Source organism: Centropristis striata, chromosome 13 (assembly GCF_030273125.1).
Source record: "Centropristis striata isolate RG_2023a ecotype Rhode Island chromosome 13, C.striata_1.0, whole genome shotgun sequence".
NCBI classification, from domain to species: Eukaryota; Metazoa; Chordata; class Actinopteri; order Perciformes; family Serranidae; genus Centropristis; species Centropristis striata.
Genome location: NC_081529.1, coordinates 11,241,553 through 11,259,474, shown reverse-complemented (window position 1 = coordinate 11,259,474; position 17,922 = coordinate 11,241,553). Strand labels below are relative to the sequence as shown.

The window sequence follows — 17,922 nt, the reverse complement described above, 5'->3', positions numbered from 1 at the left end:
TTCATGTTACAAGTGTTCAGGCACTGAGGGGTTTTTGTTCAGCTCTACTGATGCTTTGTGTCACTGTGGCTCTCTGGCACAGTAATACACAGCAGTGTCTTCAGGCTGCACATTCTGTCCGTTTAAAGTCACTGTTTTGCTGGAAGAGTCGAGGCTGATACTGAACTTGTTCTTCAGTGAATCTTTGTAATATGCAGTGCATCCAGTACAGTGACGTCCAATCCACTCCAGTCCTTTCCCTGCAGGCTGTCTGATCCAAGCTGTGTTGTAGCTGCTAAGAGAATAAGAGACCTGACAGGTGATGGTCAGACGTTGACCTGGCTGCACAGTCACAGAGGCTGGCTGAGTCAGCGTTTCACACTTTACACCTGTGGAGGAAAACATGTTGAATATTGAATGAGTGTAATAAGAGTGAACAGTCAGTGTGCTGTGATCATACTGTCAGTGTCTCTGCCTCAGTGAGACTCACAGGATCCAGCAGCCAGCAGCAGCAGCACAGCTACAGAGAACATGGTTGGTATTGAAGGTGATATGATGGGAGCTTCTCTTCTTCTGCTGCAACTGACAGCATGATATCAAGTCTTTATAGCAGACTGTGAGGAAGTTCACTTTGCATAGAGAAGGACACTGACAGGCTGTAAAGGAAGGATGGACTGTCCTGTCATAAGTAGTGTGGGACTCTCCAGGTGTTTTAACCACTGGTTCAGACTCAGTCAGTGTTTGACCCTCAGTACCTGCAGACATTTAAACACCTCATTAGTTACTGTAATGCAGACATATTGTCATATTGTCAGAAAAACATTCATTGTTCTTACCTGTCCAGTTAATTGACAGGGTTAAAAAAACAAGCAAAATTTTGTCTGCTCGTTGTGTCATATATGGTGGTCCATTCATGTTCTAGACACATCATGTATAAATGTCCAAATATATTATCAATACCTGCTGTTATTCATTAAATCAACAATGGGAACATTATTAACCATGTTTAACCCAACAACACAGGAAGTCACAAACCACAGCATCAACTGTAGCTTTCACAGTGTGTGTGTGTGTGTGTGTTTAGAGACATCCTCTCCTTCGTGTCATCTGACTTCTTATCTTCTACTGCCACCTGTTGGTACTTGTTAGAATAACTAGTTTGAGGTTTTTGTAGAGCCTCTCTGCTTCCTTTAACCACTGTGTGTTTGGCACAGTAATACACAGCAGAGTCCTCTGGCTGTAAGTTGGACAGTCTCAGATACGTCATGCTGTTGCTATTATATCTGGTGACTTCTATTCGTCCTTGCACACTGCTGGAGTAAAATGTTTTACTTGCATCGTTGTAAATACACTGTAAATTGTTATAATTTCACTTTACTTAAAAAACAGTAGCAAACTGATTGCATCAAAATCTCGAAGTAAAGTAGCTAATTCATTTCAAGGTGTTATAGCTAAAATAAATGTGTTTAAGCAACTCAGATAATGGCAATAAACATGAGTTAAGTTAACTCAAAATCATTAATTGGGTTAACTAAGAAAATATAAGTTCAGACAAGTCATACAATGGCAGTAAACTTGAGAATAGTTAACTCAAAATCATTAGTTAGGTTGGCTTTAAAATGTCAGTTTTGACTACTTAAACTTGTGAGTTATGTTAATCAAGCAGTACTCATGAAAATAAGTTATCCTTACAAGTTTCAGCGTTCACATTACTAGCAAAATATCAGGAAACCGATTGCCTTGATATGTTCAAGTGAGCTGAACTGAAAGTGATAAGTTTTTGAAACGAAGAGACAACAGATAACAGTTTGAATGGAAAACAAAGTTTAATGATTAAACTTTTTTTGTTCTGAACACAAATACATGGAGAAATAGGGTCCAGGCTGAAAACTATTGAAGTTTACCTTAAATACAGTGTGGTAACATACACACTGGTCCGGAAACAAACTTTTCCATAGACTTTTTCAGAAAGAAATGACACGTGACTTTTTTCTAGGGCGGCCTTCAATCTAATATTAAATCTTTAAAATGGCCCTCAGTCTTTAAACCTTTGAGAATCCCTGCTTAAATGTCTCTGTTGACTATGGTCAATAGTTAACCAAACTGTAGAAAAACTCAATTCTCAATTACAGGGCTTAACATTTATCATAACATCAATAAAGTGAACAGCAAATATGGCTCAACTGCTTTCAATCCACCTATTGCATGACTGCAAAATAAGATTACTATTTCAACTGAATGTGCAACTGTAATGCTGATGTTTAAGACAGCTCCTGCTGAAACCTGCTCAGAGCGTTCTGATTTAAATTCTGAGGGGATGAATTTAGAACTGCACTAGAGATTGACTTTCAACAGATATTAAGTCAACAGATATATCTTTCAACAGATATGAAGTCTGAGATAACTGGCTAAAGAGCCTGATGCTGGTATTCAATATCACCACAATCATGTCAGCATTAACACAAAAGGGGAAAAAAAGCTAGAAGGAAAGTAGGTGTTCATGTTTCTCCTCATGAACATAAAACCATTTAGTCGTCTGAAAGTGTGATGAGGCTCCCTCCCACAAAAAAGGATCAAACAAGAAATAAATATCACTTTTCCAATAAGGCTAAAGGTATCAACGTGACCCATAATGTCACGTAACATTCACATTGTGAACACATTCACTCATTGCATCAGAAGATTTTTGAGTCATTGTATTTTTGGTTTTAGGGATTTATGTCCAAGTGGGAGAAGCACCCTTTGGTTGAAGTCAAAGGTGTACTTCAGTTGTTGAGGGAGACTCAAGGTGCAACGAGTCAGGGGCGGTCTGTCTGTCCTCAGGAATGACGGTCAGGATCCCGATGGGGGTATGAGACATGTCTGGGTCTTCGCAGTCCTAACAACAATAGAAGCATTAACACCAAAATGACATATCAGATGTCACCTTGAATTTCTATGGCAGAAAACACAAGACAGCCACTGAAAGCACAACGTAACACTTCTTCATTGCTGCGGCTTCTGGGCAATGTACTCGCTACTACCACAGGAGGCTGATGAGTAAACTTGAAACTCCTACAGTTTGCAGCTGTCACACCTATTGCAGTCCACTCATCAGCCTCCTGTGACAGTATAGCGAGCGCATTTCCCAAGAGCATCAAGTGAAATTCATTATACTTTTTTGTTCCTGAAGACATTTGGATTTCACATGGGGTGACGCTAGAGAACTGCGACTGTATCCTTTTGAAAGACAGCAGACATCACTAAAAGTGTTCTGATTGAGCATAGGTCATCAGTGCATCATGTAAGAAGTACAGTAGCACTGATTCAGGCTGAGTGGAAGAACAGTAACTAAAACTAGAAAATTTCCTCTGGGGAAATTCTGAAAGGGCCACGGGGGCTACTGCCGGTGTGTGTACACTATGATGAGATTCTTCAGAGATTTCAAACAATTAATGCTAGTAATGTTATGATACTATATTATATACAAGGAGCACACCTACAACAAGCATTCCTTTTCAAGTATTTATTTATACAGCAACCTATGCCCTTTAACCTCAAAATGTGTGTGTGTGTGTGAAGTATATGTATCTGGAGTGTGCGCACTTATGCGCGCATTTGTGTGTGTGTAACTAAAATCACATAAAGTAACCTGTGTGTGTGTGTGTGTGTGTGTATGTGTGTGTGTGTGTGTGTGTGTGTGTGTGTGTGTGTGTGTGTGTGTCTGTAGTGTACTGCTGCCCCTCCATGCTCTATGTGTGTGTGAGCTGCAGTGAGTCCAGCCGCTGGTCTGCCCCGTTCCCCTGCGCTGATCCGGATTGGACACTCCCGCCAATGAAGCCCCTGCTCCTGTCTCCATGGAAATGGATGGGAAACGAGGGGAGATGAAGAAAGCTCCAGCGTGTGGACCAGTGAAAGCTGCCAGCTTCTCCTCGTTCTCTGGAGGCCCCAACATCGGCCCCAGGCGCAACAAGATGGTTTACTTTGCTGAAAAGGTGTCGTCTCTGGAGAAGAACTGCCCTGTCTGCGCTGTGAGCACTGCTCCAACCCTTTTGAGTTCATATTAGCGTGCCTATCGAATACTCTCTGCACTAGGGTACAACCATCACACTGTCAACCACAGCAGGTGGTATGTAGATTCCCAAACTGGTGCCCATACCCAACATCTTGAGAGGGCCTGGAGATCCTACAAGGAGCAGATCTGGAGGCTTAGGGGAAATCAGTTTGCTTTCCGACCACCTTTCAGTGATTGAGTGGCATGAATGGCTCTCAAAGAAACACTGTAAGGGTGCATTTGGCAGACTGATTCATGACATTTCCAAAAAATACAACTAGTCATATGCAGTCACTGTAACCGTTGTTTGCAAGAATTTGTCTTTCTGTGAGACAAAGTCCAAGAAATCAGTGCACTTTGTTTTTGTAGTGTCGTAAAATTCCTTTTCCTGTATTATTTTATCATGTGTTGAACATATTTATTTATCAGTCTCAAATAATTTTTAGACATTTCTTTGAGATAGGATTTAGAATTATGTTAAATTGTGACACTGAAATATTTTCTGACTTTATTTTTGATACAGAAAGTTTTTAATTAAAAAAATATATATATTTTATTTGTCATATTTGAAACGTCTGTGATCCACTGTTGATGTTGGCAACTTTTTATTCATAAGCCATAGATAGTGCTCACTTCAGATTAGCTCACACAAAATACTTAATTAACGAGTAGTTAGTGCTTCATAACAGCCTCAATTCATGAATTCCTGCATTAATAACTGTTTATAGGATCTGCTAACACAGTCACTAATCATTAATACATGTCTGAATAGTGGATGTGCAAGTGCATGCAGAAATGTACATCTAAATACTTTGTTCATCATTTACATACACTTTCTAAATGATATTACAAACCACTGACAAATCCTATATAACTGGTTAGTAAGTGATGTAATACTTGATTTAGAAATGCTGAATCCATCATATATAAAATATGAAAATGCAATCGTTAGGACATTATAGATGAGCTTATTAATGAAGAGTAAAACATTTATAATTGTCATTATAAACCACATAGTAATGAGTATTTACGGCAGAAACATGCTTTATAAATGATGAATTCAGTATTTACTAATCCATAACTAATGTGCTTATCAATAATGAATAAAATATTTTAACTGTGTTTATAAACTACATACTAATGTGTGGTAATGTCAGAGAAATGCGTTATAAATTATGAATTGAGTATTTATTAATGCTTAACTAATGCCTAATAGTGTGTACTCATTATAAAGTGTTACCCATTTATTTTGCTCAGCAATTATTTTATCGTTTTTAACCCGACAACACAGGAAGTCACAAACCACAGCATCAACTGTTGCTTTCACAGTGTATGTTTGTGAGTGTGTGTGTGTGTGTGTGTGTGTGTGTGTGTGTATATAAAATAATGATCATTTGATTGCTATGTTACTATTCCTAAAATATAAAAAACTCTCTGTATCAAGTTAAGCTGTAGTCCAGTCCAGTGTTTGAGTTTGTGTTGAGATCAATGAGAACAGCTGATTTGTGTCTCATTTTACTAACAGAGGAGAGAGAAACTTGACACTGACTGCCTCCTAGTGATTTTATACTAGAAACCACAACATCATAGATGTGTGTTATCATGATGTGTATAATCCAAATCAATTATTAATAGATTAATACAATTAATAAATAAATTAAAAAATATAATATAAATCTTCCGAGCACCTCTTAATGCTGGTGCTCTGCCAACCCAGTAAGAATGAGGACTGTAGGTTTTTGTACAGCTGCTCAACCAACTCCAGTCACTGTGGCTCTCGAGCACAATAATAAACAGCAGAATCTTCAGTCTTCAGACTGTTCATCTGCAGATACACCTGCTTTCTGCTGTTGTCTCTGGAGATGGTAAACCGCCCTCTGACTGACTGAGAGTAGGAGATGCCGCTGCTATCACTGTAGATCAAGGAGATCCACTCCAGTCCTTTTCCAGCAGCCTGTCTGATCCAAGCAGCGTGTATATCACCACTGAAGCCAGAATATGTGCAGGTCAGTCTGTGGGACTCTCCAGGTGTTTTAACCACTGGTTCAGACTCAGTCAGTGTTTGACCCTCAGTACCTGCAGACATTTAAACACCTCATTAGTTACTGTAATGCAGACATGTTGTTTTTGTCAGAAAAACAGTTATTGTTCTTACCTGCCAAGTTAATTGACAGCATGAAAAAAACAAGCAAATAATCAGATGTGATCATTGTGAAAGCCAGTTGTCTCTGTCCAGTCTGCAGTGTGTATGTCAGTGATTTAGTGTCTGTCCTTCACTCTGCAACACATATGTAGAGATGGAAGACGTCACAGATTTGCATTGACCCCTCCTCAGAGACAAACACCACATCTCATGCATATGTGTAAAATAAATCCATCATTTGTACCATTTTTTCCAGATTAATATTATATTGATTCTTCCTCCTTTTTTTTTTCCATTTCTCAAAAAAGTCAGACAAAAGTGTTGGATGACAAAGTTTCTTGATTGACCTGTACTGTATGTGACGTCAAGCTGAAGTTTTGATGAGTTAGATTAGAGCAGCTTTAAATAAAGTTGTCAGCTGAATATTTTAATTAATTGAGTGTTTTATGTTTGATTAAGTGTGATTTAGTTTTCACTGTGGAAAATGCATGCAGCATATTATCAGTGATTATTTGTCTCAGTATTTAAATTGAGGATCTTTTATCTGAAGTCATTAGTGGTCTGAGGGCTCCTCCTCTGGTGGCTTCATGTTACAAGTGTTCAGGCACTGAGGGGTTTTTGTTCAGCTCTACTGATGCTTTGTGTCGCGGTGTCTCTCTGGCACAGTAATACACAGCAGTGTCTTCAGGCTGCACATTCTGTCCGTTTAGAGTCACTGTGTTGCTGGAAGAATCAAAACTGATACTGAACTTGTTCTTTAGGGAATCTTTGATGTATGTGCTGTATCCAACACCTCCTCTGATAATCCACTCCAGTCCTTTCCCTGCAGGCTGTCTGATCCAAGCTGTTGGAGCACTACCAACAGAATAAGAGACCTGACAGGTGATGGTCAGACGTTGACCTGGCTGCACAGTCACAGAGGCTGGCTGAGTCAGCGTTTCACATTTTACACCTGTTGGAAAAAGAAAATGTTTTGTAACAAATGATAAAGTTAAACTGCAAAAGAAGAAGTGATGACTTTACCAAATGCAGAGAGACTCACATCCAGCTGCCAACAGCAGCAGCAGAGCTACAGAGAACATGGTTTATGTAGAAAGTGACGTGCTGTGAACTCCACTGACAGCCTGATGGGATGTTTTTATAGCTGAGGAACAAGGAGGCTCACTGAGTTTGAATACAATCAAACATATGAAGCATCAATGTTGGTCTGAATGGAGTCAATACAAGAGTCTGTTCACTGATATAACTGCAGTGTCAACAATCAGTATCGTTATCACTATAATTACCAATATGAATACATTATATCAATGTACATTAATATATTTGTGTGTGTGTGTATGAAATAATGATCATTTGATTGCTATGTTACTATTCCTAAAATATATTTAAAAAACTCTCTGTATCAAGTATTAAGCTGTAGTCCAGTCCAGTGTTTGAGTTTGTGTTGAGATCAATGAGAACAGCTGATTTGTGTCTCATTTTACTAACAGAGGAGAGAGAAACTTGACACTGACTGCCCTCTAGTGATTTTATACTAGAAACCACAACATTATAGATTCAGATTCTTGTCTCTTGACCCTTTTATGTATGAGGAATCTTTATTGTGTGTTTTCATGATGTGTATAATCCAAATAAATTATTAATAGATTAATGCAATTAATAAATAAACTAAAAAATATAACAAATCTTATGAGCACCTCTTCATGCTTGTGCTCTGCCAACCCAGTAAGAATGAGGACTGTAGGTTTTTGTGCAGCTGCTCAACCAACTCCAGTCACTGTGAGTCTCGAGCACAATAATAAACAGCAGAATCTTCAGTCTTCAGACTGTTCATCTGCAGATACAGCTGCTGTCTGCTGTTGTCTCTAGAGGTTGTAAAACGGCCTTGAACTGACTGAGAGTAGTATTTGCTGCCACTATTGGTCTCTGCAGCGATCCACTCCAGTCCTTTACCAGGAGCCTGTCTGACCCAGTGCATCCAGTAGCTACTAAGTGAAAATCCAGAGACTGTACAGGTCAATCTGTGAGATCCTCCAGGACTTTTAACTGCTGGTTCAGACTGTGTCAGAGTCTGACCATCAACACCTGTGAAGTCAACAAGAAAACATGTCAAATCTGTCAACTAGTCACAAATGGAAATGTCAGATCAGTGAAAGTCTCCACCTGCCCAGCAGACAGTTAGAAGCAGCAGTCCTGTCCTATAGTCCATCATGTTAAACTGTGTGTCCACTGTCCTCTGTCCTCCTCTCTGCAGTCAGATAAGTAGAGGTGGAAGACATCTGAGTTTTGCATTGACTCCTCCTTTCTGGTTGGACGAAAAAAAAAATTAAAATCTGTATTTCATTTACATTTTTTAGCTGATGTCATCACTATCCTTATTTTACTGACAGTCGCTTTGTTACTTTTAAACATGTTTATTTTTCCATGTTTTTTTTTTCAATTTAGCTTATAAGTAATGGCATATAGCTTCTGTTTATGGATCAAAATTATTAATAATATTGCTTGAATCTTTATTCATGTAGTGTGAACCTCCACTTGAGATAGTCAGGTTGAGACATTGTGTCACAACAATAAGGACAGACTTATCTGCATTTGTTTGGAGGAAACTTTGACATCCAACATGTTGTCAGTTGTTTGTTTTTGGCTTGTAGCTTCTGTTTATAGAGCAGAAATTCAACTTCTGAAGTAAGTTCAGCTGAATTTATTTCATCTCATAAAAAGTTTAATGTTTAACAAGTTTTATAGATCATTGTGGGGAAATAAACAACGCTGTGTGAGTGAGCTGGTGTTGAAGTCATTAGTGGTCTGAGGGCTCCTCCTCTGGTGGCTTCATGTTACAAGTGTTCAGGCACTGAGGGGTTTTTGTTCAGCTCTACTGATGCTTTGTGTCACTGTGGCTCTCTGGCACAGTAATACACAGCAGTGTCTTCAGGCTGCACATTCTGTCCGTTTAGAGTCACTGTGTTGCTGGAAGAGTCTACGTCGATACTGAACTTGTTCTTCAGTGAATCTTTGTAATATGCAGTGCATCCAGTACAGTGAAGTCCAATCCACTCCAGTCCTTTCCCTGCAGGCTGTCTGATCCAAGCTGTGTTGTAGCTGCTAAGAGAATAAGAGACCTGACAGGTGATGGTCAGACGTTGACCTGGCTGCACAGTCACAGAGGCTGGCTGAGTCAGCGTTTCACACTTTACACCTGTGGAGGAAAACATGTTGAATATTGAATGAGTGTAATAAGAGTGAACAGTCAGTGTGCTGTGATCATACTGTCAGTGTCTCTGCCTCAGTGAGACTCACAGGATCCAGCAGCCAGCAGCAGCAGCGCAGCTACAGAGAACATGGTTGGTATTGAAGGTGATCTGATGGGAGCTTCTCTTCTTCTGCTGCAAATGACAGCATGATATCAAGTCTTTATAGCAGACTGTGAGGAAGTTCACTTTGCATAGAGAAGGACACTGACAGGCTGTAAAGGAAGGATGGACTGTCCTGTCATAAGTAGTCAACATCAACAATTAAATAAAAAAAATAATAATTTTACAGTGTCTATGGATCTAATACATGCAAATAGTTACATGCTTCATTTGGGGTTGGAATTTATTGTGAATAAGAGACCAGGCAGGTGATGATTGCAGTCTGAACTTGATGGATTTATAAATCCACCTGCATATATTTACAGAAATTATCCTCACAGCAACACTCCCTAAAGTTTAGGGAGTTTAGGGCCAAAACAGTCTGAATACTACAGTGTGATCAGTTTTCTTCCTCCTGGACAGGGCCAATTTGTTATGCTTAACAATCAGTTATGTCCCTAACAGTTGTTCTGTCATTCAATATGTGTCTAATCATTTTATATGCTTAGTTAATTTGTGTTCTTTCAATCACTACAATTTCTATCACAGTTTCTTCTTTTAACAGTTAAAATATAACAGAAAATCCTTCACACCTGCCTGACACAATAACAGATGGGAATATCATTTACCAGTTATTTGATGTTCAAAGCACATGCTGTTAAAAACTATTTTAAAAAAGAGGAAGTCATAAACCACAGCCTCAGCTGGTGCTTTCACATTACTTTGTTTTTTTTTCTCTGTTTGTGTGTGTATGACACCGTTTATTTGCTGCCATCTGGTGGTGATTGTAAAAATGAGTTGTTTGAGGTTTTTGTAAAGCCTCTCTGATCAAATACACACTGTGTGTTTGGCACAGTAATACACAGCAGAGTCCTCTGGCTGTAAGTTGGACAGTCTCACATATGTCATGCTTTTGCTGTTATCTCTGGTGATTTCTATTCGTCCTTGCACACTGCTTGCATAGTTTGTTTTACTTGCATCATAGTAAATAAGCCCCATCCACTCCAGTGCTTTTCCTGCAGGCTGTCTGATCCAGTGCATTCCATAATTACTGAAATCAAATCCAATTCCCTTGCAAGAAAGACTGAGGGCTTCTTGAGGTTGTTTCAACACAGGAGTGGATGGAATGGACTCCAGAGCCTGGCCATTGAAACCTGTCAAAGAACCAGAAGTTAAAAGAGGTGAGTGAGAAAAAAAGTGGTAAAATACATTATTGGATCGGTATTACAGCATGAAGTGACTTACATGGCAGACAGAGCACTGTCAGCAGAACACTAAGTTTGTCCATCATCTTGAGACTGAGGATGTGAACCACGACACACTAATGAAGAAGTCAGTGGGAGGACAGATGTATACCCTCTGAAAACCCCAGATTTGCATGGGATTTCAAAGAGGAGGACCTAATATATATGTAACACCCTTTAGTTACACACACAGTGTAATCCACAATATTTCTAGTTTAACCATGTTGAGCTATGTTACCGGCCTCAAGTCTAGGGGGACCTGGGCCTCTAGCTAGTTTGCTGCACAGTCCTGAGGGACTGAGAAGCAGTAAGGACAGAGACACGTTATGTGTTTGCGATCAACTTGGCGCCATGTTTTATTCTGCCGGTCACAAAATGTCATTAACCATTCAACTGGCCTTAAATACACACTTGTAAAATTTACTGACCTCCTTAGCAAAAGCAAATACTGAAAGTGCCAGCATTGTAGCTGAAAAATACTTATATGCAAGGAGAATATTATTACAATGTCAAATGCATGACAATAATGAAACAAAACAGTTAAATAACAATTAAAACACATTAACATATATTTGGCTTTTCCTTGAGAACTGTTTCAGTCTGTTTACATAAGACAAAATGATTTGGTAGCTACGTTATCAACAATTACAGGGCTCCAAAACACCACAAATTTACCACAGTTTTACAGTTAACTCATGGATCCAAAACAGACTACTTTTAGCAAATATATGGTCATACATTCAGTAACATTAATACATATTATTTCCACACTATGAAACATAGCAGATTAAAGCGAGGCAGTGGAACACATAAACCAATTAACCCACACCTTCTCTGAGTGCCCATCTCACTCATATCACTGTCAGAACATGTATGTAACACATTATTTTTACTCATTTTATGCTGTTTTAACCACATTTAACATACCTGTGAAGCAGTAAGGACAGAGACACGTGATGTGTTTGTGATCAACTTGGCGCCATGTTTTATTCTGCCGGTCACATGACAACACAGGCTCAAGTTGTCTGTCCCCCACTGTGCCTGTTCTAACCTGCTGTCACAAGAAAATAACAGCAAGGTTTCCCCAAAATGTGAAAGGAACTGATTTATATCTGAGAGGGACTCATTTATCAAGTAGTTATTAGAACAAAATAAAAAAATAAGGGGGGTGTCAGTTTTTCTTTAACTTATTCCTGTCCATGAATAGATGCAGCTACATTTTCTTTATGTTCAGAAACAGTTTGCATCAAACTCTCAATATTCTCTCATTTTAAGATATTTCTCTGCTGTTAAAACACAACAATGATCTTTTGATTAGTCGCCCAGTGAGGAGGAACAAAGACAGAAATGTTCATTAATTTATTAGTATTTCTCAGGGAATACCCTTAGTAATTTGTGTAATGCAGAGGAGTCATTTATTAGTTTGAGAAAATGTGTATAGTAAAACATATAATTTAAGGCAACATATAAAAAGATAATATACATAATGAAATACAGTATATCATATAAATACAATAAAAATATGACATTGTTTTCCTCAAACAGCCAGTAAGAATGAGGACTGCAGGTTTTTGTACAGCTGCTCAACCAACTCCAGTCACTGTGGCCTTCGAGCACAATAATAAACAGCAGAATCTTCAGTCTTCAGACTGTTCATCTGCAGATACAGCTGCTGTCTGCTGTTGTCTCTGGAGATGGTAAACCGCCCTCTGACTGACTGAGAGTAGTACTGTTGGCTGCCATCAGTGTAGATCAAGGCGATCCACTCCAGTCCTTTACCAGGAGCCTGTCTGATCCAGCTCATAGGGTAGCTGCTGAATGTGAATCCAGAGGCTGTACAGGTCAATCTGTGAGATCCTCCAGGACTTTTAACTGCTGGTTCAGATTCTGTCAGAGTCTGACCATCAACTCCTGTGAAGAAAAGAAACAAGATTGAGTGAATTAAGAGGGTGACACAAATAGAAGAAACGTTTTATTAATATCAGTGAAAGTCTCCACCTGCCCAGCAGACAGTTAGAAGCAGCAGTCCTGTCCTATAGTCCATCATGTTAAACTGTGTGTCCACTGTCCTCTGTCCTCCTCTCTGCAGTCAGATAAGTAGAAGTGGAAGACATCTGAGTTTTGCATTGACTCCTCCTTTCTGATTGAAGGAAACATATTTTATGCCATGACTTTCACCTCACTGATTATATTTAGAGTTCTTTTTTAAAATAATCATCATTGTATCTGATAATTTCTTATTCATTAAAATATTTTAGCTGATGTCATCACTGTCTTCATTTTACTGTCAGTCATTTTGTAACATTTGAACATGTTTATGTATTCTACATGTTTTTGTCCAATGCAACCAATATGTAATGGTATATTGCTACTGATCATGAATTAAATGTATTAATAACATTGTTGAAATGTTCTTTCCCCTTGAGATAGTCAGGTTGAGAGAGGGAGAGAGGAACATGTAAATGTTTATGGTGGGGAGGGGAGAGCTGAATGGTTTCTATCTGATAATGTATTGGCACAATATGATGATCCAGCCCTTGGCTTGTTATGAAAAACAGTAAAGATAATGTTTTAAAAAAAACAATAATGGGAAAATGTTGATAAGGTCTTAGTAAATACATCACAAAACATATTATATTTAACAATTTTAGTGTTATTCAGTTTCAATTGTTGGAAAATATACAGTGATGATGTGTGAGTGAGCTGGTGTTGAAATCATTAGTGGTCTGAGGGCTCCTCTGGTGGCTTCATGAGACAAGGAAAGGTTTTTGACTTGTTCAGTTTTTGTACAGTGTTGCTCCTTCCTGTGTCATTGTGGCTCTCGAGCACAATAATAAATATTATTAGACATAGTCGGAGGAGTATTAACATTATAGTTACTTACTTGTAAGAAGCAACAGATGAAAACACAAAGAGTGATCATGCTCCAAACACCAAATACATTTTTTAATCTGTTCTTTCTGATACAAATATTTTCAGCTGGTGAAAACCAAAGAATCAAGAATTAATTGGTTTGATTTAGTTAAAGGTAACAGTCCTTTGAGAAGTCACAGAGGCTGGCTGAGTCAGCGTTTCACACTTTACACCTGTTGAAAAAGAAAATGTTTTTCAACAAATGATAAAGTTAATCTGCAAAAGAAGAAGTGATGACTTTACCAAATGCAGAGAGACTCACATCCAGCTGCCAACAGCAGCAGCAGAGCTACAGAGAACATGGTTTATGTAGAAAGTGACGTGCTGTGAACTCCACTGACAGCCTGATGGGATGTTTTTATAGCTGAGGAACAAGGACGCTCACTGAGTTTGCATACAATCAAACATATGATATATTATTTAAACACAATGAGATGTTTACATGTGACCACCTACTGTACATTATAATCATGTTTATCTTCAATGTATGATTTTTTAAAATGTTTTGTGCTATTGCTGCATTTATTTATTCACTTTTCTTACTTACTGTATTGGCTACAAAGAGAGAACGAGCCTGCAGCCAGGATCATGTAAATATTATTAACACTTTAAGTCTGATGCTGCTGTTTGCAGGTTTGAATAAAAGACTTTTAATAGTTTCAGTGTTTGCAGACAGACATACAGAGAAAAGCATCGAGCAGCAAACAGCTGATCAGGAACTGAAACAAGTGACAAACTGCAGAAAACTAAATCCTTTAGCTTAGTGACAACTATGGTAGTTCAGACATGTAGAAGTTCTTTTATATAATAATCAGCATATTTCACTTTCATCTGTGTCCCAAATAAAAACAAGTCTATGTCAAATATCAGGCAGTCTGTGTTATACTGAAGGTTTTTATTGTCCAAGTCAAGTCAAGTAGAATATGATCTGATTTCTATTATGGCCAACTTATTCCTGTCCATGAATAGATGCAACTACATTTTCTTTATATTCAGAAACAGTTTGCATCAAACTGTCAATATTCTCTCATTTTAAGATATTTCTCTGCTGTTAAAACACAACAATGATCTTTTGATTAGTCGCCCAGTGAGGAGGAACAAAGACAGAAATGGTTATTAGTTTATTAGTATTTCTCAGGAAATATTCTTAGGAATGCAGTGTAATGCAGGGGTCATTTATTAGTTTGAAAAAATATGTATAGTAAAATATAGTAAAAGATTTCATTCAAGGCAACATATAAAAAGATAATATGAATATTAAAATATAGTATATCATATAAATACAATAAAAATATGACATGCTTTTGCATGTCATATGCTATGCTATGCATATCTATGCTTTTGCATAGATTAATACAATTAATAAATAAATTAAAAAATATAATATAAATCTTCCGAGCACCTCTTCATGCTTGTGCTCTGCCAACCCAGTAAGAATGAGGACTGTAGGTTTTTGTACAGCTGCTCAACCAACTCCAGTCACTGTGTCTCTCGAGCACAATAATAAACAGCAGAATCTTCAGTCTTCAGACTGTTCATCTGCAGATACAGCTGCTTTCTGCTGTTGTCTCTGGAGATGGTAAACCGCCCTCTGACTGACTGAGAGTAGTACTGTGTGCCACCACCACTGCTGATATAAGCGATCCACTCCAGTCCTTTTCCAGGAGCCTGTCTGACCCAGTGCATGCTGTGATCACTGAATGTGAATCCAGAGGTTGTACAGGTCAATCTGTGAGATCCTCCAGGACTTTTAACTGCTGGTTCAGACTGTGATAGAGTCTGACCATCAACACCTGATACAAAAATACATCATATGAGTTTAGTGGGTTCACAAGACAACCAGAACATAAGAAATATGTCAAATAAATATCAGAGGGAGGACATAACTGGAATAGATGTGTTTTGCCAATTTAATTTGTGTGAAATGTGAAGAGAAACATCTTATCAACAATCAATACCATCCATATTTCTTGAAATTCAACATCTGTTCCTTTGCACTGTGATAATAATTCAGATTAGGAATCTAATGTAACCCAAAACAAGTCGATTAGGTTTGGCAATATACTTTTTTATTTCATGACATTTGAATATTTATGTATATTCTAATGACTACCTGTCCAGAATGTGTCCGTCCAGAAGACCAATGTCACCTCTGATTGGTTCCAGTCCTCTGTGACCTTGAGAATAAGTTGACATGGAAGGATGGATGAAGTTCCAGCAACTTGAATGCTCTCTCAACATCACCTGTACTGGCCTCTCTTGGTTTAAGTCACGTCTCACAGACAGACAACAGTTCATCAGCATGAACAGGCGTCCCACAGGGCTCCATGCTTGGTCCTCTGCTGTTTACATGCCACCCCTCTGTAATCTTATCTTCATGGTCTCCACTTTTCTCTCACCAGCTTTTACACCAGTGATGTCTATCTCTATATATCCTCTAAATCCATCATCGATGCAACTCTCTCCAAGCCTGTCGCATGGATGCAGGTCTTGCTCAGCAATTATTTTACCATTTTTAACCCGACAACACAGGAAGTCACAAACCACAGCATCAACTGTTGCTTTCACAGTGTATGTGTGTGTGTGTTTGTGTGTGTGTGTGTGTGTGTGTGTATAAAATAATGATCATTTGATTGCTGTTACTATTCCTAAAATATATAAAAACTCTCTGTGTCAAGCATTAAGCTGTAGTCCAGTCCAGTGTTTGAGTTTGTGTTGAGATCAATGAGAACAGCTGATTTGTGTCTCATTTTACTAACAGAGGAGAGAGAAACTTGACACTGACTGCCCTCTAGTGATTTTATATTAGAAACCACAACATTATAGATGTGTGTTATCATGATGTGTATAATGCAAATAAATTATTAATAGATTAATACAATTAATAAATAAACTAAAAAATATAATAGAAATCTTCCGAGCACCTCTTAATGCTTGTGCTCTGCCAACCCAGTAAGAATGAGGACTGTAGGTTTTTGTACAGCTGCTCAACCAACTCCAGTCACTGTGAGTCTCGAGCACAATAATAAACAGCAGAATCTTCAGTCTTCAGACTGTTCATCTGCAGATACACCTGCTTTCTGCTGTTGTCTCTGGAGATGGTAAACCGCCCTCTGACTGACTGAGAGTAGTATATGTTGCTGCTGCTGTCGCTAATAGTAGCAACCCACTCCAGTCCTTTTCCAGCAGCCTGTCTGATCCAAGCGTTCCAGTAATCACTACTGAAGCCAGAATATGTGCAGGTCAGTCTGTGGGACTCTCCAGGTGTTTTAACCACTGGTTCAGACTCAGTCAGTGTTTGACCCTCAGTACCTGCAGACATTTAAACACATCATTAGTTACTGTGATGCAGACATATTGTTTTTGTCAGAAAAACAGTTATTGTTCTTACCTGTCCAGTTAATTGACAGGATGAGAAAAACAAGCAAATAATCAGGTGTGATCATTGTGAAAGCCAGTTGTCTCTGTCCAGTCTGCAGTGTGTATGTCAGTGATTTAGTGTCTGTCCTTCACTCTGCAACACATATGTAGAGATGGAAGACGTCACAGATTTGCATTGACCCCTCCTCAGAGACAAACACCACATCTCATGCATGTGTTTAAAAAATACTGAATTTGTACCATTCTTTCATATTTTTTCATCAAGATATTTTTTTCTTCTCTTTCAACAGCTTTTTTTTAGACCAAACTTAGACTGTAATTGTTTATGCTGCTCACCAGTTAATAATTAGTCATACTTCTACTGGATATATCATGGATACATGTTCAAATTTTCATTCCCCCAATCAATAACGGGAAAATGTTAATGAGCTCTTGGTAAATATAACACTAAGAAACAGGATCTCACAAACAACAACATCAACTGTTGCTTATAGTGTGTGTGTGTGTTTAGAGACTCTCTTTCGTGTCATTAGGGCCTCGGGGCAATCGCACCGAGCACTGGTCCCATACAGCAATAGCTGTAGGGACCAGCCCCGAGCACTACTGTTATACTGTGGATTTCTTCTTCTTCCTCTTCCGGACGCAATTTCGTCCCGCTACTAGTCCTACAACTTGAAGAGTTGCAGGACAAATTATATATCAAAACGTGCGGTTTGATCGGGATCGGTGTGCTATTACTTTTCTTGAGAGAATACGACGTAAGTCGCGAAAAACTGCCCAAAATTTTGCATTGAAATTAATGGGACGGCCGACAAAAAATGAGCAAAAAAGAACAATAATTGGAGATATTTGAACGTCTACTTCTCCGGCATAATTTCA

The 17,922-nt window shown here is 38.5% G+C and overlaps 5 gene segments (V, D, J or C); all 5 read right to left on the bottom strand.

The window, feature by feature from the left end:
* Nucleotides 1-60: 60 nt before the first annotated feature.
* On the bottom strand, nt 61-512 carry LOC131983212 (Ig heavy chain V region XIG14-like). The segment is given in 2 exon segments: nt 61-368; nt 470-512. Coding segments are annotated over 2 exon segments (351 nt in total).
* Nucleotides 513-6,745: 6,233 nt separating this feature from the next.
* Nucleotides 6,746-7,237, bottom strand: LOC131982972 (Ig heavy chain V region 5A-like). The segment is given in 2 exon segments: nt 6,746-7,107; nt 7,198-7,237. Coding segments are annotated over 2 exon segments (402 nt in total).
* A 1,806-nt stretch (nt 7,238-9,043) lies between these two features.
* LOC131983211 (Ig heavy chain V region XIG14-like) lies at nt 9,044-9,495 on the bottom strand. The segment is given in 2 exon segments: nt 9,044-9,351; nt 9,453-9,495. Coding segments are annotated over 2 exon segments (351 nt in total).
* Nucleotides 9,496-12,346: 2,851 nt separating this feature from the next.
* Nucleotides 12,347-12,796, bottom strand: LOC131982970 (immunoglobulin heavy variable 3-30-3-like). The segment is given in 2 exon segments: nt 12,347-12,660; nt 12,748-12,796. Coding segments are annotated over 2 exon segments (363 nt in total).
* A 3,882-nt stretch (nt 12,797-16,678) lies between these two features.
* On the bottom strand, nt 16,679-17,108 carry LOC131983214 (Ig heavy chain V region 6.96-like; the record flags this gene model as incomplete). The annotated part of the segment is given in 2 exon segments: nt 16,679-16,974; nt 17,054-17,108. Coding segments are annotated over 2 exon segments (351 nt in total), but the record flags the coding sequence as incomplete, so codon positions are not given.
* Between the last annotated feature and the right edge of the window lie 814 nt (nt 17,109-17,922).